The following is a 27283-nucleotide window of genomic DNA, read 5'->3' as shown; positions in this document are numbered from 1 at the left end:
GTGGCACAAGAGACCGACTTGCCGCAAAAAGCCACGTGGTCTTAAGCCACCTCCTAGAACCCAGGCCAGCAACAGCGCCCAGGCCCCGCCCCCAATTATGGGGCCGCCCCCGGGAGGGGCCTGTTTGGACAGTCTCCGCCTCCTCTCCCCTCCCTCGGTCTCTTAACCCGGATATACACTCTAGCTCCCCTTTCACCTCACAGCCAACCGTTGGCCTACGCGGAAGGCCGAGCCGCCAGCTGCTGGCTGCTGTAAAGCAGGGGTGTGGGGTACGGGGCCCGCGGGGCGGCGGCAGCGGCGGCGCGGCTTTCCCGGGGCGGTGATGGCGCGGGAAGGCGCCGGGAATCGGGCGCCGTTGTAGCGGATTCTGGGGCCGGCCTAAGGCGGCCTTAGCGCCAGTCGCGCGCCATGGCCCCCATGGGCATCCGCCTGTCCCCGCTGGGGGTGGCCGTATTTTTCCTGCTGGGGCTCGGGGTGCTCTACCATCTCTACTCGGGCTTCCTGGCCGGCCGCTTCAGCCTCTTCGGCCTGGGCGGCGAGCCGGCGGGAGGGGCGGCCGAGGTGGCGGTCGACGGGGGCACGGTGGACCTGCGGGAGATGCTGGCGGTGGCAGTGCTGGCGGCGGAGCGCGGCGGCGACGAGGTGAGACGAGTCCGCGAGAGCAATGTCCTCCACGAGAAGTCCAAGGGGAAGACGCGCGAGGGCGCCGAGGATAAGATGACCAGCGGCGACGTGCTGTCCAACCGCAAGATGTTTTACCTGCTCAAGACGGCCTTCCCCAACGTGCAGGTAGGTGCTGGGTCGCGAGCGCGGTCGGACCTGCTGAGCCGGGTTCCGAGACACCGACGTAATGTGTGCAAGGTCATGCACACGCGGACTGGGGGAGCTTGTGGCTTTTCCACTCGGGGCCACGCTCCTCCTCCTCTCCCTGTTTGTGGGCGGGCGGGTGTGGAAGGGCTTTGGTGCCGGGATGCTGGCGGACCACACATCTCTAACCGGCTGCTTTCTAAATGAAGGGATTGAACCCCTTGGACCTTTGTGTTCTCCTAGGACTTGCCTTGATGTGGTCGTGGCTGTTGAGTCCAGGTTATCTGTCTGGCATTCGATCTGGCCACTTAGAAGGGCAGGGCCTGTAGAAATCTTTAGTGTGCCAGACCAACGGGAGGAAGGGGATGTGATCATGAATTGCTGAAGCTGTAGTTGGAGCAAGACTCTGTTTATAAATGCTGTGCAGTTTGGGCTACCTTTCAAGGAAAGATTTGGAGTTAATGCTTTCTCACAATTTCACTTCGGTGCGCCCTCGCACTCAAAATTAGTAACATCTACCTTTTTCTGTGGTACGTTTCTTGGATAGGAGTTGTCATTGTCTTAATCTAAGCTTTTTCCCCCCTCTCGGAATCCTTTCACTACGGCTGCTTTTTCTTTTTCGTGTGTTTGCGCTCGCGCGTGTTCTCTTACAACCTTGCTTTCTTGTGGGTTCTTTTAAGTAGGCCAGGCGGACCTAGAACTAAGCTTCAACTAGAATTCAGTATCCACCGCCTCAGCTTGAGTGCTGAGTGCTGGGTATTATGGGGATCTCCAACTTTTCAGTTGGCCTTTTCCAGTTTATTGAATTTTGGGGGAAGGGCGCACCATAGTGTAACAGAATATTTTAAATGTGTAAGTAGATAGGTTTTGGCTTTTAGAAACAAAAGTTGCTTCCAATAATTTTATTGATTAGATAAAAAGTAAAACTTAAGCCTAGGTTCCTTTGGAAGGCAACCGACTTGCAGACCTTCAAAGAATTGGTATTGTCATTGAAGAATCTCACATCTAGGTAATGTTCCTTCCTTTCTTACATTATTGTTTTGGTTTTCTTTTGGTCCTGTTTTGTTGTCACTGTCTCCCCGTTTTTTTCCTCCATGAAACATTAGATTTCAACTATTAAGCTGCTGAATACCAGATGCAGTTGAAATCATTGTTTTTTTGTTTGGTTTTGTTTTGTTTCCCAAATGCCTTCCCAGACAAAACACTGAATATTTTCAAATTTTCTTGTACTTTTCCCTTTATTACTGTGGCAAATAGCACCTCTGTTTGCTTCTAGATATGAGGTATACTTGTGAAAGACGTTGGTCTTCTCAAAATATGTGTACTGCCCTAAAAGTTAGAGGAAGAAGTGGGAATTTGGGGTTTGTGTGTGATATTTATATGGTACTGTAATGAATACACTTAATGTATTCTAGATAGCAGCTCAAGTACTGGTCACAGGACCTTTCCTTGAATTAAGTAGTTATTTCTAAAAGTATACTTCATTTGTGCCCATTTTCCAAGTGGGTGATCTGGCTCTTGACACTCCACGGCTTATGTGCGCTCGCTCCTCTTGGAGGAAAACATACCATTATTATTGGAGTATAGGAAAATGTTTTTTTGTTTTTTTTTTTTAGAAAGAGAGAGATTTTTTTTTTAAGATTTATTTATTTATTATATATGAGTACACTGTAGCTGTCTTCAGACACACCAGAAGAGGGCATCGGATCTCTTTACAGATGGTTGTGAGCCACCATGTGGTTGCTGGGAATTGAACTCATGACCTCTGGAAGAGCAGTCGGGTGCTCTTAACCACTGAGCCATCTCTCCAGCCCGTACAGCACAAGTTTTGAACTAACTCACTCTCTCTCTCTCTCTCTCTCTCTCTCTCTCTCTCTCTCTCTCTCTCTCTCTTCTCTTTCTCTATCCCCCCTCTGTATCTCTCTCTCTCTCACTCTGTATTTCTCTGTATCTCTCTCTCTCTCTGTGTCTGTCTGTCTGTCTCTCTCTCTCTGTTTGTGTGTTTGTGTATACAAGTAAGTGCTTAAGTTTTCACGTATTAGCAAACACAAAGAAGAGCATCCAAGGGTAGCATGTGACATTTTACTAAAACACTCTCAGCTTTTGGGTTTCAGATGTTAACTTAGTGCCTTAATAGAAAATAACTTTTCTCGTGGCTGAATCTTTGTCTGCCTTCATTGTTCAGGTTAGGTATTGATTGGTGTAACAGAATGTTGTATTTATTTATGTACATTGGTAGGCTTAGGGTGAATAATATTGAACTATCTCCTTTACTCCGATTTATTAGACTTTTGTTTGTTTGTTTGTTTGTTTGTTTGTTTTGTTTGTTTCCTTTCCTCCCTCTTCCAAAGTCTGAACACTATCCTCAATGCTGGCTATTTTTTAAGCCTCATTCCAATTTATGTATATATTTATTTTGAGAAACTTCTTGCTCTCCAGTTAGTTCATTTCCTAATGCAGAGTAACCATTTACAAAGCACAACTATCTCCTCCCCTCCCATTTAAATCTTACTGCCTTTCAAAATGGAAGAGGTATGTTTCCTTTCTTTGCACTACTTCCCTGTTTGGAGTTTGAAGTATAAGACTGCATGTTTTATGTTCTCACCTTAATACCTTATACTGGCAGTTATTCTAGAGTCCTTTTGGAGTTGGAGTAGGGGGTGTTCTTCCCCAAGAGAGGCCAGTGACACTTTAGATTGCCACACCCAGGGGTAAAATGCATTCAAAAGTCGATAGAATTAATATCCTTTAATGCCCTCAGACAGCCCTCCATGTGAAATCAATATCTGGCTTAATTTGTAAGATCATGTTCAGATGGACGGCACTCCCTAGAAGTGCAAGCTGCCCAGTCAAACACAAGTTCACTCTTCCATTGCAACAGTCTTAGAGGCAGCTTCTCTACGGCTAAGCAGTTTGACATTGGTTAATTTCACTGCTTCAAAGTAGTAATAATTAAAGGCCATCTTACAACTGCCTGCCTAGTTCTGGGTAAAAGCAATATAGGTGATATAGCAAACTCTAGTCTTTTTTTTTTTTTTAAAGATTTATTTATTATATATGTAAGTACATTGCAGCTGTCTTCAGACACACCAGAAGAGGGCATCAGATCTCATCACAGATTGTTGTGAGCCACCATGTGGTTGCTGAGATTTGAACTCAGGACCTCTGGAAGAGCAGTCAGTGCTCTTAACCACTGAGCCATCTCTCCAGCCCCGCAAACTCTAGTCTTAACTACCATGTTTTGGACAAACGGAGCATAGTGTTATAAGGAAATCACAAGGTCTGTTTAAGTGGGTTTTGGTTGTAGGTGATAGCGATAGAGAAGGATAATGAGTCTTTAGGATTGCATAAAAATAACAAAACTGGACCTGTAGTTTCTGGTAGAGCCATCTAAAGCTGTAGAAAACGCTGGATTCAGTTCTCAGATCTACAAGAGAAATAACTTGAAAGAAATCTCTTTATTTATTTATTTATTTTTTATTTTTTTATCTTTTTTAATAGAAGCATTTTTTTTATTAAAAACTATTTGTTTTGATTGTGTGTGGGTACTGATATGTACACATGAGCACAAGGGCCCTCAGAAACCAGAGGTGTTGGGTCCCCTTGGAGTTGGAGTTAAAAGCATTTGTGAGCTGTTGGACTTGGATCTTATAAATTTCATTAATTTCTTGTTTATTTTTACAGTTCTGGGAATTGAACTTAGAGTCTTACACTAGCTTGGCGATTGCTCAAACACTCAGTTATATTCCTACCCTTGAACAATGTTTTAATGGTAGTCCTTTGTACACTTGATTAGTTCTCTTTGGGGAAGGTGTCTTTGGTGGCAGGATGTGGAAGCAAAGATGATAAGAAGGTGAGGAAATAGAGGCAGTGCACCATGGGAAATCTTAAGTTGGGCCTCTAAGAAGTTGGCTCAGGTGACACTTGGGACAAGAAGAGTCTAGATTTGTTCGTTTGTTTGTATTCATTCTTAACATGAGACAGTAGAGGGTGTCTAGTTGTTACGAAGATGTATTTGAGAGGTAGACGGTACAGGTATGGGAGCCATTTATTTTTACATTTTGAAAGTAATCATTCTTCAGAGAAACAACTGATGGATATTTAGAAGGACTTGGCTCTTTAGGGGGCTGAGAAATTACAGTCTCCACACTGGAGGCTCAGGAGCATTGCTGGTGTGGTTCAGCTACAATTCCAAGGCATAAAAAATGTGGCCCCCATTGTGTAAATCTTAGTTGGAGAAGAATCCTGTCTCAGCCTTAGCAGTCATGCAGAAGGGGCACTTCTCCTCTTTCTTCCCTTTCTATCTATTCAGGATTGAGGAAGACCCATTTACCTTATTGCATCTGCTCTTTCAAATGCTAAATATATTACAGAACACTGAAGCTATACCAAGAAATAATGTTTAGTCAAAAATCTGAGTACCCTATCATCTATTATAGAGTGCATATACAAAATTATGTAAGGTGTTGTGTCTAACACCAAATTAATTATATATAATAGTTTATGGATAAATGTATTGATAATAAAATAAATAAATAAATTGTATTATGTGTTATATAGACCTCTATGTATTATGTACTAACTTAACAACCTTTTATATTCAAATATATTATTGCTGATCCCTGACTTAGTTGGACAAATATTTTCCATTTAAAAAGTTATAGATCACTTCTATTTTATAGCTGCCTCATATATATCACAAAAGTCTGGGCACTCTATCATTCATTGTAGTGTGTGAAATGTATCTAAAACCATGTTTTTTTTCTCCCATATGCTTTTTATCTCCTCAATCCCGATCTACCATTTTACTGTGTTATTTTCTATGTATCTTACATTACTCCTACCTCCCAATCCACTTACAATTTTTCCCTTCCACTGCTCTTCCATGTTGAGGCATAATGTAAGAATTTATCATGCCTCTTAAACAGCTTAGAGTATTTGATATGAAGAGAAAAAAATTCATTGGAAAAACTAAGTAGGCATTGCCGTCCAAGGTAGCTGTCCTTTACTGTGACTCTGACCCAGTTGGTGTTGTTCGCGTGTGGTTCTGCCATGTCAATATGACAGGGAAAAGAGGAAAACTGAACCTTTTTAATCAGCCAAGAAGTTAGATGTGTCACATTTTTCATCCATATTTCACTGGCTACAATATCTAATGTGTTTATTATTGTAAGAGAGATGGAAACTGTGAACTTTCATATGCCCAGGATGGAAATGAGAACTGGATTTTGTGAGCACTAGACAGACTTATGTAGAAGAACAGCTAGACGAAAGAAATCAGTGCTTACTCACTGATAAGTGGCTATTAGCCCAAATGCTCGAATTACCCTAGATGCACAGAACACATGAAACGCAAGAAGGATGACCAAAATTTGAATGCTTCACTCCTTCTTTAAAAGGGGAACAAGAATACCCTTGGGAGGGGATAGGGAGACAAAGTTTAGAACAGAGGCAGAAGGAACACCCATTCAGAGCCTGCCCCACATGTGGCCCATACATATACAGCCACCAAACTAGACAAGATGGATGAAGCAAAGAAGTGCAGGCAGACAGGAGCCGGATGTAGATCTCTCCTGAGAGACACAGCCAGAATATGGCAAATACAGAGGCGAATGCCAGCAGCAAACCACTGAACTGAGAATGGGACCCCCGTTGAAGGAATCAGAAAGGGCTGAAAGAGCTTGAAGGGGCTTGAGACCCCAAATGAACAACAGTGCCAACCAACCAGAGCTTCAAAGGACTAAGCCACTACCCAAAGACTACATGGACTGACCCTGGGCTCCAACCTCATAGGTAGCAATGAATAGCCTAGTAAGAGCACCAGTGGAAGGGGAAGCCCTTGGTACTGCCAAGACTGAACCCCCAGTGAACGGGATTGTTGGGGGGAGGACGGTAATGGGAGGAGGATGGGGAGGGGAACACCCAGATAGAAGGGGAGGGGGAAGGGTTGGGGGATGTTGGCCTGGAAACCAGGAAAGGGAATAACAATTGAAATGTAAATAAGAAATACTCAATTTCATAAAGATGGAGAAAATAAAAAATATTAAAAAAAGAAACTTTAAAAATAAATTTGCTTTATTCTTGAAAAAAAAAAGAAATCAGTGCTTAATAATACTTAAGTCTAGTAAACAAATATGTCAGACAAGCAGTTGCCAAGAATGGGTAGAAATTGCAATAGTAGGTATCATTTACAAGCATAGCCTGTATGGTCAGTTTGCAATTTTCTGGTTTCTAGAAATTTTTTATATCACCCACTAAAATCATAGCTTCTCTGTAAACTTCATTTTCTATTTCTATCATAAATGACTTCTTTGAGAGTAGCCAGACTGAGGTAAGAAGGGGTGGTAGTGTTTATAGGAAGTCAAAGGCTTTTTGTAATTTTGTTATTATTAGTTCCTGGTTAAATCCCATGGACATAGATCATCAATGAGAGTCTTTGTCCCGCAACTCGTAAGAGCAGATGTAGAGACCAACAGCTAAACATTAGGAGGGGCTTAGAAAACCCCACAGAAGAGGGTGAAAGGATTTTAAGAGCTAGAGGGATCGAGAACACAGGCCACAGAATCAACTACGCAGGGCACATAGGGTCTCACACAGATGAATCAACCATCAGGAAGCCTGTACAGGCATGAGCCAAGCCCTCTGTGTATGTTACATTTATGTAGCTTGGTGGTCTTGTAGGACTCCTAAAAGTGGATGTCTCTGACTTGTTTGCTCTTGAGACCCTTTTCCTCCTCCTGCACTGCCTCTTCTAGCCTTGATAGAAGGTTTGTGCTTAGCCTTATTGCATCTTATAGGGGAATTTGAATCCAGCAACATGGTATCACATCCCAAGACCTAGGTCTCTTTGACCAGGCTAGATTGCAGAAAGCCACACACCTGTAATCAATTCCTCTGGCTAGAGTAAGACACACCCTAGTGTACACTCACTCAGCTCCCATGAGAAGAGAGGCAACTTAAGAGAACAAGTGCACAGAGAGAGGTAAAGAGTGAAGGGAGGCAGATTTTCTAGGACAGTTTTACCGAGACAGGTTGCAGGTGAAGACAGAAAAAAAAAAAAAAAAAAAAAAAAAAAACAGAAAATGAAAAGGAGCTAGAAGATAGAACAGATTGTTGTTGGAATCTGGGATTCAGCACACAAACTACTCAGTCAAACAGGACTGGTTTATTGAACATACATCACAAGACTGATGAATAGGGACACAGTCCAGACTCTGGAGCTGAACTGTGACCCCTAGTTAGAATCCATAGTGTTTTTAAGCCTGAAATCCACAAATATCTGTGCCAAGTTATTCCACCACTCAGGATTTAGGAATAGGAAATTTCCTTAGGAACATGTCTTTGTTGTATACTTATTCTGTTCCGTGACTTGAGGTAGTCAGCTGTGGTGGGGGACTTACCTTGCCTAACATTCATGTTTTAACTTGCCAACCAGGATGTCAGTTATCCATGTATGTGACCCTTTCTGCTGTTTAGGATGTCAATTCCCAGGGAGGTCTTGGAAACTTGGAATATACTGGAGCAGGTGTCTCTCTTACGTTGGGGTCCAGTCCAGTTGCAGCTTATGTATATAAAACCCATAAAAGCTCATACACAGGTGCAGCAAGTACTGTAGGATGGTTACTCTAGGTCCAAGCCTATTGTGGTGAACTGTACAAAGCAGTCCTAAGTGACTTCTGTTGTGATTGGTTTCCAAGAACACCAAAGAACAGAGCAGAATATTGTAATCAACTTCAACATGAAAAAGTTTCTTAGTAACAGCACAAAATGTCTAAACTAAACATGCAACACTTACCTAGGCCTTAACAATTGCCAATGTTAGTTGGAGGTCAAGCAGAGCAATTCAGTGAGAAGCTGAGAGAAGCCAGGTTGCATCAATCAGCTTGAAGAAGAGTTTGGGCCAGAACAGCTGAGTTGAACCAGTCAGAGTTCAGAAATAGCTAGAAAGGGTGATCTTATTTAGCCAGAAGCCTCTGTGACAACAGTTACATCTTGTGAATAAAAGTTACATTTACATCTTGTTATGCCATGCTTGGTTGATATCCCTGGGACTCCTGGTCTTTTCTGAAGGGAAATGAAGAAGTGGATCTGGGGGAGAAGAGGTATTGGGGGGAGCTGAGAGGAATGGAGGGAGGGGAAACTAGTTGGATATAATGTAGGAGAGAAGAATAAACTTTAAAATATAAAAATAAGAAAGAAGGGAAGCTCTGTAGAGGAAGTGACTTTGGTCTGTCTTAGTCATTTTTCTATTTGGTAGCCAAAATAGCTTTGAGTGCAACAAACTAAATATTTGTTGAATAAGTGAGTGGTTGTAGTACAGAACATGAGAAAAATATAAAGGTTATTACAAGAATCAAGTGAAATGATCATAGTAGTTAAATAAGTATAGATGTGGTGATTTAAAATTGGGAGGTAGAAACTTCAAGACTCATTGACCAACCTATGGGAAGTTAACAGTGGGGAGAGGCCTAAGCTATAACCTGGGGGAGCCGGAGGGGTTTTCAGAGACATCTACCCAGGTGGAGCTAGGATCCTTGACTTCATACTGCACCAACTTTAGAGGAGTCAGCATGAAACAATGAAATATTTGTTGCTAATATATCAAAATGCATTTGATAGTAAGTATTTTACAGCTGACAATCTGGAAATATTCTTAAAGTTCTGCGTTTCCTCATGGCTTAATCATCAACCGCATGTCTTGGTTTGTTTCTTGCATTCTAATTTTTTATCTGCCTCACACTCTTGCCTCCTTCGTATGCTGTTAGTATACATTGAAGAGAAGGCAGTTGGCACTGGGTTGTGCCTAGTAGCTATAGCTTCCATTACTCTGACCTCATGCCCGGTGCCTATCACCCATCAGTGTTTGCTTCCCAATGCCCTACTGCTCTGGGAGCAGACTAGGAATGCGCTTCATTTGGCATCTACATTTGTTATTTCAAGGTATAGAATTCACTTTCTAGCACCTGCTGTGTTCTCTTTTAGGTCTTAAGTCAAATAGCACCTTTCAGGATTCTCTAGTTAACCTGGTTTTTGTTTATTTATAAAAGTCTTTTATTACAGCAAAGTCTGTCTATCATAACATTCGCTCACTTAAGGTGTACAGTAATTTGGTAGGTTTGCCAGGTTGTGGAAACATAACTATAAGGTTTTAGAAGGTTTGGTCTTTATAGTCCTTTGATTTCTGTTCCCTGCCTCAGGCAACTACCAGTTTTATGGAACAAAATTCAACAAAATCTTAGGCTGCTGTGGTGCTTGAGTCTTCTTTCACAGAGCTCCAGGGATACCTCTGCCCTTCTCAACATTGGTGCTTAAGATCTGTTGTTGTAAAGTTATATAAAAAAAATTGGTGTCTTTTACTCCCTCTAGATCCGGCACCATAGTGCACCAAGATATCTGACAGACATCTTCATCTCAGTCAGCAAGTACCTCACCCGCTCTGCTCCATCCCATACACACTGTCAGAAACACACATCCCATCTCCGTAGTGGCCCACTGTCTCTGGCCACCACACACTCTCTTAAACTTAAATTGCTACATGAAAGAACACACAACACAATAACCTCTGATCCAATTGATAAGATATAATTGCCCACCTGAACATACAAAGCCCAGTACACATCCATCTTTAAAGAATATTCATAACAACCTGTAAATACAGAGTGGAATTTTTCTGCAGCTCCTCCAGTCTCCCGTCTCCTTCTGTTCCAGTCTCCTCCTCTTCCCTCAAACTTTTCTCCTGCCCATCCTTCCTTCTTATCCAATGACAGGCCTTGTTCTATCTTGTGCCTGCCTCCACCTGTATGGCAATCCTACACGGATCGGTACACAGAACTTAATGCTTCTACTGCAAGCATGGTACAAACTGAGCCATCTCTTCAGCCCCATTAGCCTAATTTCTAAAGTACAGATAAGCAAGTTATTTGCTTCACTGTGTATATCCTAATTTCTAAAAGTAAATGAAATTTTAAAACATTTTTGATCACTAGTTTATACAAATGGCACATGATTTAAAGTAGGTATTGGTAAACCCACTATTTTTATAATTTTTAGTCTCTGACAATTTTATACATGTATATAGAGTGTCTCAATCATATCCACCGTTCACTACCCCAGTCCAACTCCTTCCAGGACCCTCCCATCACATTGCTCTTCCAACTTGTGTCCTTTTGTAATTATTTATTTTAACCTAATAAGGCAAAGGAGTCCTGCACATGACATAGCCTGGGGTCATCTACTGGAGCATAGGCATACTATAGACTACTATACAAAACATAACTCACTTTACCCCGTTATGCGTAGGAGCCATCAATTGCCAGTAGCTCCTTTGCTAAAAGTGGGGGCCTTTGAGTACCCCACTTCCTCTGCGCTGGTATTTTTAACTGGATTGGTCTTCTGTCAGGCTTGTGTTGCTGCTGTTCATGTATGCAACAGCCATGTCATATGCAGAGAAAAGTGTTTCACAGTATCCTATCAATCTTCCAGCTCTTGCATTCTTTCTATCTCCGCTTTCTAGATGTTCCCAGAGGCTTGGTACGGACAAAGCTGATACAGTTGTCTCATTTATAGTTGAGAACTCATTATCACTTTCTCTCTACACTTTGAACAATAACGTGTCCCTTATTAACCACTGTTTGCTGCACTGCAGTAAAATGCTTCTCTGATGAAGGTTGGAGCATCACAAATCCGTGGATATATTTGTAAAGATCTAGGGTTTAACAGGATGTTTCAGTGGTTAAGAACAATCCATCCTATTACAAATGACCCAGATTCTGGACCCAGCACCCAGAGTGGCTGCACACAACTGCCTACTTGAATTACCTCTTCTGGCCTCCATGGGCACACATGTGGTACTACACATACTTACAAAAACATAAATATTTAGAAGACAGTTTGATAACATAATTTAGAAAGATGACAATAAGTCTTCTAGATCCTACAGGCTCCCTAGTGGTAGGCTTTGACCATGTTTATATTAATAAGCTCACCATTTAAAGCAGTCATTCTGTGTAGGGCAAGGCCATTATTTGGTAACATCTGAAGACATTTTTGGTTCTCAAAATGGAGGAATACACCTAAGAAGGTTTTATAGGCTTCTAGCCAGGGCTGTAGTAAAACATCCTGCAGTGCACAAGATGGGTAGCTTCACAGCAGATCCATTCACTCAAAGCAGTCAGGGGTGCCAGTGAAGAAAATGTCAATTTAAAACAGTTTGCTATGTCCTTTTCTTAACAGAACTCTCACTGTATACACTACTACATATATCCATATATATGATGGCTTTTGGGAAATGCTAGCTCTAAAAATAATGTTTGTTGGGGGCTGGAGAGATGTCTCAGCAGTAAGAGTACTTGCTGTTCTCAGAAAGGTCCCAGCCAGGCTGGATTCCCAGGATCCACATGGCAACTTACAAACCTTCTATGTGTCCAGTTCAGGGAGGCTCTACACCATCTTCTGGCCTACAGGGTACTAGCCACATGTGATAACACAGACATACATGCAGGCAAGACACTCATTCTCTCATATATATATATATATATGAGATTGCATATTTCAATTTTATTTGTAATATGCTAGCATATCTACTTGGTGATCTCCTTTTCCTTCCTTCTTAAAGTTACACTTTAGGCTACCAATTTCCTCAGCTATTTTATCCCTTACCATTCAGATTCTCTATTTTAAAGACACATCTTTTGTATAGCTAAATTGTTAATGTTCTGTTTGCCTCTCTGTGTAGAATATATCTATTTTCATACTTTAGGGATTTTTTTTTGTTTTGTTTTTGTTTTACTTTTAGTTTGTAAAGGAGTCTTATAAATTAGCCTAAGGTGTCCTGAGACAGACTCCTCCCAAGCATTGGATGGTAGACATGTGTGTACTACCAGAGCTTCAGACCCTCAGTACTTTTACTTTTGATTTAGTCCTGGGCAACTCCCTTCTGTTGTACATGTATTTGGAGTCTATATTTGGAGTGTCTGTTTTCATTATCCAAAACACTAAACTTGAATATTAGATTAGAAAGTATTTGAAAATAAGATGTCAATTGGAATTTTTTTTATGTAGTGCTTTATTGAATTCCTTGAAGTATTTTAAGGCTTTCATTAATAAGAATTTATGTGAGTTCTTTGAGAAGCATGCTTTCGGACTTATTAAATAATAATGATTTTCTCCTTTGTGTCTAACATCTATTTCCACTGTAGATAAATACTGAGGAACATGTAGATGCTTCTGACAAGGAGGTCATTGTATGGAACCGTAAGATTCCTGAGGACATCCTGAAGGAAATAGCTGCTCCTAAGGAGGTACCAGCAGAAAGTGTGACTGTCTGGATTGACCCACTTGATGCTACACAGGAATACACAGGTGAGTGGCAAATGTTAGATTGTCTTTTTATATTAGCGAACACAGACAAAGGCAAATATAGTGTGTGTGTGTGTGTGTGTGTGTGTGTGTGTGTGTGTGTGTAGTAGCAGATACTCTATAAGCCTAAGAACTTTTCCAGTTAAATTTTAAGAATTCAATTAGATTTCCAGACAAGCAAGCTAGCTTAGTAAGGTTTTATAAGAACCATTTAGACAGATGGCTGATTCTCACTTGTCTTTCCCATACCATAGCATGTTCCTCTAATTATATTAGATTATTCAAGATCAAGAACTCAACTTGATACTTAATAGTGGCACCAGCATGGTATTAGATAGACACCTAGTACTAAGAAAAAATATAAGAGAAGGTATAGTATTATTCTTGCCTAGCTCAAGTTTTATCTCTGTGGTCTTATCTCAGGCTGTTTCTCTCCCAGAGGTATCTAATTTCTGCGTCACCCTTTCCTGATATATGTTAAAGTTAGATAGTTTGTCCCACTAGGTGGCAAAACCCCAGGACATGGGAGTTTGTACTTTTTTACCCTAGCATTCTGTGTACTGACCTTGAACCATAATATATACTAAATAGATTATTACCATTAAGAAGAAAGAGAAGATACAAGTTATATGCTTAATAACTCAAGTTGTAAAACTAATTTATATTATGAGTAGATAGTAGAAACAGCATATTGAGCATGTTTGCAAAAAGAATTTTTCTGAAATAAACTAACCTGAATATATGATAATTGGCATATCCCTTTGTCCAGGACTACTTTAACCTTCTAACTTGGTCTTTAAATTTGATTATAAAATTACAAGTTAATTTATATCTAAAGATGGATAATTATTATCTGTACTATACAGATTAGGAAACTAAATTCAATTGACTTTAATTTCCCTCAAGAAATGGATTTACTGAAATGATGGACTGGGTGAATAACCCAAGAAACTAAGTCACATAACTACTTAGTAGCTCATGTCCTTTTACTTAGGACAGTTTTGCTTTTGACAGATGTTTCCCATCTAAATTCTAATAAGGTAAGTATTCTATTGTGTGCTGAAATGAAACACAGTAATTTAACAGCCATGCCTTTGTGTTTTCTTCTAGAGGATCTTCGAAAGTATGTCACTACCATGGTGTGTGTAGCTGTGAATGGCAAACCTGTGCTAGGAGTTATTCATAAGCCATTTTCTGAATATACAGGTATGAATTATGTGAGCACCTTTGAGAGGCAATGGTACTGAACCATTTGTCCAAATTACTCAACTATTATTCTAGGATTTTAAAAATGGAAGTTTGTCCTCTACTTCACTGACTACAGTGAGGATTTTATGGCTGACACTGATAGTATGTGACAGAACATAGCTTCCTTAAAAAAAATCTATTGAACTACTACTAGGTAGAGACATTCTGCATCAAGTGTCTTGTGGTTCTTTCATGATGTTGTTGGAGTTGAGGCCTAGGATTCTTACACTGGATTGTGAAGTGAAGCTGGTGTTGTTCTAGCAAAGTGTATTATGCAGAGCTCACTATTGTGATAAAGAAGAGTGCTACTTAAACAGCAAAAGTGGGAGTAGCTATCCCATGGTCAGCTACAGCATGTCTCTGTAGATCCTTAGAGCCCTTGCCTCTCCAGTCTTCACACAGCCATGTTAGTTTCCTACAAAGTACAGGTCAGTCAGTGATGACTGTGTTGTGAGAAGGCATGTGACCATGTTAAGGAACCTCTTATTTACTTAGGGTACAGCCTTTGCTGGTAACCCTGCCAATGCCAGGGATGCAGGGAAGATAATTGCACTCCATTTTCTCAGCAAGGCTACCTAGTCTTCTGATTTTCTAAGGTGTGGTATAGCTAGTAATCTCATGTTTACCATGACAGCACAAGTTATTACTGTTATGGGGGAAGAATAGTATAAATAGTATTGCTGACTGTCAGCCAGGATTTGTCATGCTTTTATTTAGTTAAATTCCCATCAACTTATAGGGCAAATATTATGCCCCTTGGCACCACCATAGTCTAAGGTGATAAGGCTCTTAATTGTGCAGTGTCCACCACACCAGTATTGAAAACAGTCCTCGTGACCAGGTATTGTAGGAAATACAGTGTCATCCTCACATTTGTGCTGTAGTTTCTTAAGGCTGCTTTAAAACTAAAAACATAAGCCCATCCTGAAAGAATTAAGGAAAATATATTAAAACTAAAAACGTTCAAGATTATCCTCACCTATGTATGGCCTTGAAGCCCAGCCTAGGCTGTGTGAAACCCTGCCTCAAACACAATTTCTTTTTTTCCTGAACTAGCGATTCCTGGGAGGTGAATGTAGAAGCAGAAGTGCAGGAGTGAGACTTTTCACTTTTCAGATATTTGATCCTTCAAAATTTGTTATGTCCATTTTATTTTAAAGAGTTGAAAATACCTTTTAGTTGAAAAAGTTTTTAGATAAAGTATAAACGGTCTTAAATAATAGACTAAGGTGGAGGACAAGAGCTAAGACAGAGATGTACTGTCTGAACCATACAAGAGACTGGTCTCTGCTCTTCTCTCTGTGGAAGTTTGCCAGTAGCCCACAGCGTTCCTGGTGGGTGAACCATCACCGTAATCTGTCTCCGTCTTTGAGTGTCTGTGTATCCTTTCTTTTACAAGGTCAACTGGATGAAGGTCTGACTGTACAATTTCTAACTAATAGTTTCTTTTCTAAGACCCCTTTTTCAGAAAATTCCACATCTGACTTACTCGCCTTCTTGTGTCTTTTGAGAAGGGGGAGACATAATTTTTCCTGTATTCTATTTTCGCCCAGGAAGTTAAGTGTCCCATTGAGATTGTAGAGTAGCTGTTATTAGAAACAAGAGCCACACATGCGGCCTAAGACAGTGTGAAGAAAGCAGAGTGTGGAGTGGAGCCGTGTTCAGTTCAGACTTGTCAGCATCTTCCAGAAGGCAGGACGGAGTCTTCCTTAGGGACTCTAGCAGCTAGTGTATTTCATATTTTGTTACCTGTCTTCAGGACTAAAGGTACTTCTGCTCCACTCTGCCCATGTTATGACTAGAGGGTAAAACTGTATTGGAACACCCATCATGTTGAAGCAAAAGTGCATGCTAATCAGAAAACAGCCTCAAAAATCAAAACTTCCATAACTATGTTTGGGTTGCAATCCATTCCTAGATGGAAGGTTTTGATGCTTTGCAATTTTCAACCCCATGCTATACCTTACTTAGTATTGACAGAACATCAGTGTTATCAGAACTTAGCTATACTTGAATATAATAGAGCTCTGGATAGGAATTATTGTTGTGGCAATTGGAATAGAGCAGGTCAAAATTCTTGGTTCTTGTTTATAATTAATTCATTAAGCTTGAAATTATTAGAAATATAGGAGGTTTTTTGATAGTATTTTAATGAAAGAATGCATAAATGTTCCTAGAATTTGTAGCTATTAAAATATGTTAGAATTCTATGTGGCAAACAATGTGTAGTTATTGCTGGTCCTAAATTCAGGCTCCTAACTCTTTCTTTACTATATATGTGTAGAAAGCAAGACCCAAGAATGGGAGTCAGCTTTCCCATTTGTTCAGCATCCATTTCCATTTTCACCCATTAACCTACTGTGGCTCTTGACCTTTTGCTTTTTTGTTTGTTTGTTTTAAAATTATGAGCCTCTGGGGAACCTGTGTTTCAGGCAATGAAGCAGAGATTTAATGAATAGGGCTTCAATTAATTTTGCCTAGCATAGACAATAGCTGGGATAGACCAATTTTTACTTTCTCCTTCCTACTGTACTTACTGTTATTGTACTGTACATAGAGTTACTGTGAAGGAGAGGACCTATCCTGAACATTCAATTAGCAGCAGCAGCAAACACCCTTAAAGCACAGAAAGATTCTGTTGCCTGAGCCTTCTGATGCTTGTTTCTTTTTAAAAACTGTAATTCCCATGTTCTGTTCCTTCCAGAGGTATGTGTGTGTGGTGTGTATGTATGTCAATGTACTTTACAAAATGAGAACAGCAAAAGCAGTCATTAGTGCTGAATCCCTGAACCACACCTACTTCCTGATTTACTTGCTGAGCCACAATAATCAGATTTATATTCTGTAACTGCAGTGCAGACCGAGGAGCAAGAGACAGTGTTCTTCTGCCTTGAGCTTCATGTGCCAGGTAGTAGGAGATTATAGGGAGGGGCTACTTCCTGGCTTCTGCTGGGTTTTTATTTATCTATCATAAAATAAACATACTCTGTAGCTGCTCATTTACCTTATCTCCTAAATCTAATTAAAATATGCCCATTGGAGCTGGAGAGATGGCTCCATGGTAGGAACATGTACTATTCTTACAGAGGGCCCCCTTAGTTTCCAGCATACATGTTAGGTGACAGACTAACTTACCACCCAAAACTTCTGCTCCAGGGGATCTGCATCCTATTCTGGCCTCCTAGTACCTGTGCTCGTATGTGCAGACATTCACATAATTAAAATAATATTTTGAAAATAAGTTGTTCAAGTAAGTCCTATAAATTAATGTATTGCGTGTTTAACAAAAAGTGCCTTTTAAAATACTGAATTAGTAAATGTTAATATCCTATACAATACTGACCCCTAGAGCTAGAGCATTGTAAATTCATTTCTTAGTAAAACAATAGTTATTAGCAAACCTTAATTAGAGAACTTAGAGAATTTGGGTATTTTCTTCATTTTTTGAAACTTTTTTTGGTAAATAATCACAAACATAAAATTATGATAAATACTCATTTTTCCCCCAGTGTCCTCTAAATTGCAAGTACTATATTTTGCCTTCAGTATTTTCATTTCTCTGCATTATGTTCCTAAAATGGATTTATAGTTGCTTCCTTAAAATAAGATCCTATCAAGTGAGATAGGATTCTTCTAGCCACTGCATTGCACTCTGTTCTTTTAATGGGCAACAGCTTCTCTACTTCTTAGCCCCATGCAGTTTCTTGCTTTGGAGACCAGACCACGTCTCCTATAGGACAGGTAAGTCTTCTGGGGGCGGTGGTAGGATGCCACTGGCTGTGCTTCCTTCAGGAATGTTCTCTCCTGTGTGGTGGGGAGGCTTCTTATTAGGCACCTGCTTTAGTTTTATTTCTTTGTTCTTGTTTGCTCTTCTTCCTGGAAGGATACTTGTTGCCTTTCCAAATGACAGAGAAGTCTTCTTCCTCTCTCCTCCCCAGATTGCATACCCCTTCTAAGCCTTTTCTTCTAAGTGTTTTATTAACTTATTTCAGGTTAAAAAGAAACCTTGGCTCCTGTTAGCTGAGTTTTCCCATCACTCAGAAGTCTCTGACCTCTTAGCAATTCAAAGCTCCCACCATTGTACCGCATTGGCATTGCATCTGACAGCTGTTGTCCTGATTTGCTGTGGTTAGTTCCATGCCTTCTCATTACTTAGAATTTGTCCCTCTCCTCTATGTCCTATTTTCTCTGTAGGAATAATAAAAGGGCTTTATGTTCACCTTATTTGTGATTGTGGATAGATTTTTAGAAGGAGGCGGCCATCATCCTTGGTGTCTCAGAATCCCAGACTCTCCTTATTTTCTTTTTCCGTGTAGCTAGGAGTACATTACCACATTCATTGATAAGCATGGTATTCCAGAGTGAGTGAATGTTATAGTAGCAATTTGACTGGTTTACTTCTGACTAAATTTGTTTTCTTACATTGCTTGCACTGTAGTGAGGAAGCCTTAACCCTAAAACATATATGCCAAGTTATCTCTGGAAGCCCCTCCCTCCTTTTAAAGTTTCTTCAACCCCACCCTTCTTTCCCCTTTTTCTTTCTTTGATTCATTCTTTTTGAGATTGGGTCTCACACCAATACCAGGGTGGCTTCGAATTCACTATATACATCCCACAGCCACTGGCCAGGGACTCATAACAGCCGTCCTGTTTCAGCCTCTCCCATGCTGGGATTGTAGGCAACATCCAGTCGGCCCTTTTTCTATTTATTTATTTCTATGCTCCGCTCTGCGTCGCTTTCTGTTGTTGAGATAAGCATCATTGCCAGAACTAATGGAGAAAGGAAAGGGTTGATTTCATCTTGGAAATTAGTCTGTTATCAAGGATAGCCCAGGCAAGAGCTTGAAGCAAAGTCTACACAGGAGTGCTGTTTCCTGGCTTACTTCCAGGCTCCCACATTCAGCTAAAATGTTGTTTATGTCTCTAAGTGTGTCTTTGTGGTTGTATGCCACTCACACATATGAATGTATGTGTAAGAGCACCCACGGAGGCTAGAAGAGAGGAGCAGATCCTTTGGATGGAGTTAGAGGCGGTTGTGAGATACTTGACATAGATGTTGGAAGCAGAACTCGGGTCCTCTGAAGAGCAGTAAGTCCTCCTAAAGGCTGAGCCACCTCCTCAGGTGCTTAGCTACCTTCCATCCCAGGCCTGCTGGCCTAGTGATGGGACTGTCCACAGGCTGGATCCTCCTACATTAAGTAGCTGTCAAGAAACCAGCTGCCCTATAGACATGCCTGTGGGCCAGTGTGACAGAAGCAGTTCTCATTTAAGGTTCTCTCTCACAGGGATGTCACCAGGGCATGTTCCTTGGTAAGACAAACTGTAAACCTAACTCACTTTAACTATTTTCTGTTTCAAAGTCAGGTGGGAGAATACTGTTGCAAATCTCTGAGTGTAGGAAGAGGAGAAAATTAATTTTAAATTTTGAGTTATCTAAGCAGTTGTGTTCTTGTAATATTATGCTCCCTGAATCTCACTTTGATGTTGAACTCAGTGTGCAAAATACTTGCTAAGGGCTGTACTGAGGTACAATGTTTGAAGCGGAGGAAAAAAATGGGAGAAGTATAGCTAGGAATTGAGTTACAGGGAAGTCACAAGAGGTTACAAGAGGCTCATCTGGTAATGGGGAGAGTACCAGAATTCTTATGCCAAATATTTGGTAACATTCTAATTGTGAAGGACACGAGGCACTTAGAAGATTTGTTTTAATACTTGCGTATTATAAAAAAAATCGTTACTTTTGTAGTTTCAAAAATAAATCATTTTAATGGTTAAATCTGTAGAAGGTGACTTTTTCTTTTTTCAGTCACTTGACTCGGAGTGTTGTAATTTATGTAATGCTTTGGAGTTGTAAGGCTTCAGTGTTGTTACCAGGCATCTATTTGCTTTTCAGCTTGGGCAATGGTCGACAGTGGTTCCAATGTGAAAGCCCGCTCTTCCTACAACGAGAAGACCCCAAAAATCATTGTGTCTCGCTCTCATGCAGGAATGGTCAAACAGGTTGCTCTTCAGACGTTTGGAAACCAGACTTTAATCATCCCGGCTGGTGGTGCTGGTATGTTCCTCCCGCTTCTGCCCATCGTGTGGTTCCACAGTATGTGATCATTTCTTAGGAGACTAAGTTGTTTGTCTCATGCTTGGCCACAAAATAAGGAGACAATGTACTTTCAAGACAGGCTCAAACTCCCACAGGTGGGATTGTCTTACCATTACCCTTGTTAGAAACCATGTCTTACATTAATGATAACTCTCCCTAAATCACCACAAAAACATATTCCCACCACTACATCCCAGCAGGGTTGCTTTTTATATGACTTGACCTCAAAATAACTGACCTGTGTGCTTATTATCAGTGACCTGTCAGGAAGAAATATGGAGGGCTTGAGATGTTTCATGTGGCAAAAAGCTGTCAGGTATCATCCTACGGATTGCTAGAATGGCTAATCCTTAGATCACTGAATTCTTCAACTTGTACATTTTGGATGAACAAATCTTGTATTCACCAATTTATATATCCCCCACTCTTACACGATTTTATTATAAATCAGAGCCCACAGTTTGATAAATGGACAGTAGTAAATAATCAGATATTGTGAGACACATGTAGTTTTTGGCATATTATCATCTGATTAAACCACATTCTAAAATGTTTAATTACTATGAGATGTCTACAAGAGCAGAATGTAACTTGGATATATCTTGAAGAGGCCACGTGATGAATGCTTATCATATCAAAATATTAATTCAGGTAAATAAATTAAAGTCAAAACATTTGTTTTGCAATTAGCAATGCTAAGGTAGAGGTAGTTGGATTGGAGAAATGACACTTTCCAGCCTGGTATATTTAATTTGCTAATTGTATATATTTATTTTTCTAGGTGTGTCCTTAGAGGGTGACTGCTAGGTTAGTAAGGAAAGGTAAATGTCCAGAATGGCCAGGGGGATGAGATGAACTACATTCTAGATGTGGTGTCCTCATCATTGTCGCTCTCCTGCTCCTCCTTCCCCTCCTTCTCTCTTCCTTCCTCCTCCTGCTCCTCCTCCTATGCAAGTGCTGTCTCATTACTAAAGAAAGTGGGGTAGTACTCTTAAAATAGGTGTCCTAGATAGACTTGCCGAAATTGAGAATAGTTTAATATGTTGGGAAATGATTTTAGATTTTGGCAAAGGGAATGTAGAACAGTCATGAAGACTTCACTGTTTCTTTTAACTATGTTCTTGAAAACATTACACCCTTTTTATTAAGTCATTTGAGTAATGATCTAAATTCTCTTTGTCTTTTAGGTTATAAGGTTTTAGCCCTCTTGGATGTACCTGATATGACTCAAGAAAAAGCAGATCTATATATTCATGTGACGTACATCAAAAAGTGGGATATATGTGCTGGCAATGCTATCTTAAAAGCCCTTGGCGGGCATATGACCACTCTGAGTGGTGAAGAGATCAGTTATACTGGGTCTGACGGCATTGAAGGGGGACTCCTTGCTAGCATCAGAATGAACCACCAAGCTTTGGTCAGAAAACTTCCGGATTTAGAAAAGTCGGGTCATTAGTAAGCATTCCTGACCACAGGGTGCAACTTTTCTAGATTGAATTGTTTGGCCTGAACTGTTGGAAGCTTTGAAGGACTGGTGGAGATCATGCATGGTTGAGGCCTTCCTTAAGTACTTTGAAAGTACTTATGAAGCATCAGAGACTTACTTTCCCTGTAATAGGACACAAAATCAGGGAAATTGATTTGCTTCATTTCTCAAGTATTGTCTTTATTTTTGAGACTATTTTCATACAGTTGTCATACACAAGGCGCATATATATATATATAATTATATATATATATTTGTGAATTAAAATCTAGAGCTAAGTCTACACTCTACTGAGTCACCATTTTCACACAACAAATGATGAATCTGCGCTGTTGAAATTTCCATATAGAATTGGGTTTGAGGAAGGCTTCGTTTTATGTAGAGTTTAGTGTAACTTTGAGGTTGTATCTTATTAAAAATCAAGTCATTGGTGATTTTTACTCCTCAGATGGAAAGCACAAGAAGTCTCATTCATTAATATGCAACAAGTGGTCTGTTCATCTACCTTTCCATGGATTTAATAGAAAAGGCTTAAATAGGTTATTTTCTTTGAAAATTGTACTAACAGATTCCCCCGCTGGTAGAAAATACAGACAAATGACTGGATTATAACTGGACTTGTCTGAGTGCTGCTGTTGATTTTCACGTTCCCATGGAGGGGCCATGTCCATCCTTTCTCCACTGAACAGGATTCAGTTTTTACCAGAAAAGTTGGTTTTAAGTTTCAATATTAGTACCATGATTTGCTCTATTTTCTCAGCAGAGATGAAATACACTGTAAGACACTCTAAGAATATAAATGAGTTTGTAATAGTGGAAAGTTACTTGACATACAGACTGAATAGTTTTATTTTTTAGGAATTATGTTTTAGTTAATTTCTACACATTCTCTTATTATCAAGAACAGGAATGGCTCTTTCTTTGCTATTAATAGACTTACTTAAAATAACCAAATTGTCAAATGAATTACTTTTGACACAATTCTATAGTTTCTCATTGTTAAAAAAAATTTTTTCTTTTCTACTCAGCAGAATGTGGTTAGAAAAAGATATGGTAGCATTTGTCATGTAGCTATAACTAAGAACTTGTTTTCTGAGCTGTATTTGTTGGTGTGAGTAGTTTTTCTTCATATGATCTAGAAAATCTATGTAAATAATCATGTTTTTTCATGTGACTTTGATGCCCTTGTAAACTTTAATGAGGAACTTCTCATTTTTTCTTTTCTTAAAAATGTAAGCCTAAAAAAGAATTCTATTTATTTTCCTATTTTAGAGCTAAAATTGAGCAAGGGATGACATCGTAATCTGGTATATTTCGCATACTTTAGGTTTCTATGCCGTGGAGCCCAAAGCCTGTCCCTCCTCAGACAGTACGAGTGCTTTGCCCCGTGCTTAGCAGCTGGTAACAAATGCACTAGATTGTCCTTTGTGGGGTGAAAATTCAAAGCTTTGGTATTTGGACACTTAGTATTTATCTAACAGGACTTGTGACTTTTTAAAACAGTTTCGGACAACTAATCTAATCACTAGATAACATTACAAGAGAATCAAACTCCTGCTTTCTCTGAGGGGATGCCAAGAAGCAGGCACTCTGGACCAGAACCCGTGACGGGGCGTCTGTGTCCACGGTAGTGTGTCAGAGCAGGAGATGGAGTTTAACTGGGCACGTTTTAATGTGCAGAAACTTTATCACTTATTTCAAGTAAACTAGCTCATATTTGTAAGCATAATTGATTTTGTTTTTGTTTCATTAATAGGTATCACTAAGAGTAAGAATGTTGTGTGTTGTGCTCAAAAGTAAAGATGCTGTCTGAGAGAGGAAAGTATTTTTTATAACTTGTTCATGTTGTTTAGTTACTAATGATTTTACATACTTTTATAGACAGTTCATTTTTAAAAAATGTTGTTTAAGAGCCAATATATGTTACAAGGAAAATAGTATTTATTTATGTGGGGTATTATTGTGCCAGAACATATCTGCTGTGGACTATGTAATACCTCTTAGAATGAATATTAAATTGTTTTATTTCTAAAACAGCAAAACAAGTTAATATTTAGAAACTTACCTGTTTCCCTGTAGTAGAAGCAGAGACATCCCCAGCCTCAACAGGTGACATCAGGTGTCTCCTCCTCAGACACATGTTGTCTCTTAGCTGCCCCTGCCCTTTTTCCTTTTTGGCTCTCTTTCTTAGCTAGCATGCCACCTTGCCCCATGCCTAACCCAAATTCTTTTATAACCTGATTCCTCTTTATATTGGCCACTGAACAGGTAGAATTGAGACTTTGGTAAACTTCACAGTGAAAGTGATCAATCCTGGAAGAGACCTAGTTAACCATTATTTTTGAGGCTTAATGAGATGTAAAAAAAGTTACCTTGGAAACTATAAGCATTTCATGCTGTTAAATGACTCAATACTAACATTTTTACCAAGCACTTCTTCCTACCTATCTCAAGAATATAAGCCTGGAATGTGCTAGTGAATTGGATAGGGAAGCCCACTTGAAGGAACCTCATTTTTCTGTTGGTTTCCATTCTTATATCCACAGTCTTGACTTCATTTGCGTTTACAAGGCTGTACAAAACAGTCATAGTCTTAGTGGGTTTTTCTCCTTTCCCAGTTTTATGGTTTTCTTTTCCTTTTTTTCTTTTTTCCTTTTCGTTTTTGGACTAAAATTCTCAATGAGATATGAGTGATAAATAGTGAACTGACAAGAGCGTCTAGATTTATGTTTATATGACAGCTATGGAGATTCTTTGATTCCTGAGGCTCCTTTGGACTGTTCTTCAGATCATGTCAGAAGAAATACTTAGGGCCAAGGTTAGGAAGAGATGCAAGATATGGAAGCCCAGGGCAAGGCTGAGAGACTAGCATTTGCCCTGGCTCCTGTCCCTACCTGCTCTTAGATGCTAAGTTCAGAAGTAGGAGAACACTCTAGCCATGAAGGTAGTGCTCTAGTAACTCAAGCACAGAAGTACAGTGGAGTGCCAACCATTTTAACTTTCTTGGTCATAGTTGGTGGCCATCCTGGGACAACCTGGAAGGTTCAAGCAGAAACTATTGGGATTGTTCTAGCTGCAACTACCTATGGTGGCTGTGTGTATCATTTCTGTGTAGAAACAGTAGTTTTTCGTTTTAGGTCTGATTAAAATGTTTTTAACGATATACCTGCGAAGTAGCTCTGTCTTAAAACTGTGTGTAGAAAAAAAACTAATCTTTGGGAGTTTTCCTTAAAAAAAGTTGTGCCTTAAATAGGGCATTGTATGTTAATAAACAAAACTTTTTTTTAATAAGTGGGGAAAGTAGCTTTTTTCCCATTAAATTTTAAGTTCTTTCAGTGTGTTTTATATCAGAGTTGGGGAAAAGTCGTTAAAATTAAATAAAACTGATGAATTATTTTTGCATAATGTAGCATTTACAGTTGAAGTACATTTTTCTAAGAACTGGATCATGATATATGTAAGTCTGAAATGATGTTTCATCATTTGGTTTTTAATTAGATGTAAGACCAGGATAGATTGAATTTTACAAAATTTTACTTTTAAATAAATTATTTCAGACAACTTTATATTCCTCTAGTTCTCTGGAGTAACTTTGGTTAAAAAATAGCTGTTAGTGGTACGATTTTGGTGGTCTATTAGTTAAATAATATTGTGTGTTATTACTTAACAGAGTTCCTGATGAGGGAAGGATTCTAATCTTGACCAGACATGGTTGTGAGGGGACTTCACAATAGTGAAGTTCAGCAGTGACATGGTTCTGTGAGGTGCTGATATACATGTAAATTGTTCTTTTTTACATTATCAAAGCCTAGCAGGTATATGTATTCTGACTTAGCATTAACAGGGTTTTTTGATTTTTATTATTTTTTGAGTTGGGCAGTAAATTAATTTAATGGAAGAAATGAGATGTTTGCCTTTGAGATAATACAGAACAAACTCTGAAGTTAAGGATGATGAATTAAAACTGATTATATATTGTGTTTGTGGTCATTCCCTAAAGTATTATATAATATATCTTGTAAATTGCAAAAGCAGGGGTATTAATGTTTGTCAGTATATTTAGTATTATTTTAAGGTATAAAACAAGTGTCATTCTGGAAAGACTTGTTCCTCCATTTAAAAAAAAAAAAAACTAGGAAAGTAACATACTAAGTTAACATGAGATACTTAATCTGAAACAATCCCATGTCGCCAAATATGGTCTACAGCCATTTGGAGAGGGACTCTTGTCCTGTACTTGCAGTTCCCAGGACCAGCCTTTATAGTGTAACAGGGTGTCTAGAGTCATCACTCTACCTATTCATAGGGCTTGTTCGTATTGGCAGTGCTGCCTTGAGCAGCCTATGCCTGTGTCACCAGAACTGTGTCCTTCTCCCTTTAAACTATTTTTTCATCTTCTCCTCCTGTTGATCCATTTCTTAAAAATGGGTCAACCATGAAAGAAATTTAGATATTTACTTTTGAATACTTTTTTCTTTTCATATATATAAAGCCATGGAAGAAATAAGCCGTTTTCCTTTGGCAGAGATGCCACATTTTCATAGCAGACTCTGACCTGCCAACCCACTTCACCAGATTGAAGTGGAACTCAGTGGTGTCACCTGAAGAAACATCTCCATCCATGGCCTTAGAAGAGTGCTTTATGCCTCACGATACTACTTTTATAAATGCTCTTAGTGTACTTGCTAAGGAGATGGAGGATGTCTGATTGTGCGTGTGTTTTCACCATATTCCTAGTACCTAGTGTCTTGCACCAACTCAGTGCAGACTGTGGGTTGAGTTGAACTAAAAGGTCACTACTAGTGTTAGCATGCTTCACACCTCAGTAGTATAAGCTAGTTGTTTCCTTTGCTGATATTTGTAATTATCACCCACATACATGACGTTGTGTTTTGCTGTCGTTTTTTAGAGTTTTGCCTTTCCTCTAGATACTACCCCATGTCAATTAACTGTAAAAAAAAAAAAAATGTGATTGCTTCTAATGAAATAATTAACCCAAACCCTGCCCCTCAATATACTTTGACAAGTGAAATTTGAATTCATCAAATAAATCAGTCATGTCTGAAAAGGTTGGTATGTTGTGTTGGCGTTTCCCTATTATCAGTTTACATCGTTTTTAAATATATAATTCTGCATTATTAAGAGTATCTATAATATTGGACAATCTTTAGCATCCATTTCCAGAACCTGACCATATGTCCAATCAGAAATGTTACTAAATAATGATTTCCATTCTGCCTTTTGTCTGACACTTTTGTGTCACTGACAACTTTTGTCTCTGAATATAG

The 27283-nt window shown here is 39.5% G+C and overlaps 1 protein-coding gene across 1 annotated transcript; it reads left to right on the top strand.

The window, feature by feature from the left end:
• Positions 1-190: 190 nt before the first annotated feature.
• Positions 191-27071, top strand: Bpnt2 (3'(2'), 5'-bisphosphate nucleotidase 2). Its single transcript, NM_001008772.3, is given in 5 exon segments — positions 191-789; positions 13005-13167; positions 14275-14370; positions 20306-20467; positions 21697-27071. Coding segments are annotated over 5 exon segments (1071 nt in total). The 5' UTR covers positions 191-408; the 3' UTR covers positions 21966-27071.
• Positions 27072-27283: the final 212 nt, after the last annotated feature.

The sequence above is a fragment of the Rattus norvegicus genome, chromosome 5 (assembly GCF_021556685.1).
Source record: "Rattus norvegicus strain SHRSP/BbbUtx chromosome 5, alternate assembly SHRSP_T2T, whole genome shotgun sequence".
NCBI classification, from domain to species: domain Eukaryota; kingdom Metazoa; phylum Chordata; class Mammalia; order Rodentia; family Muridae; genus Rattus; species Rattus norvegicus.
The sequence above is the reverse complement of the archived record's forward strand: the minus strand, read 5'-3'. Positions and strand labels throughout refer to the sequence as shown.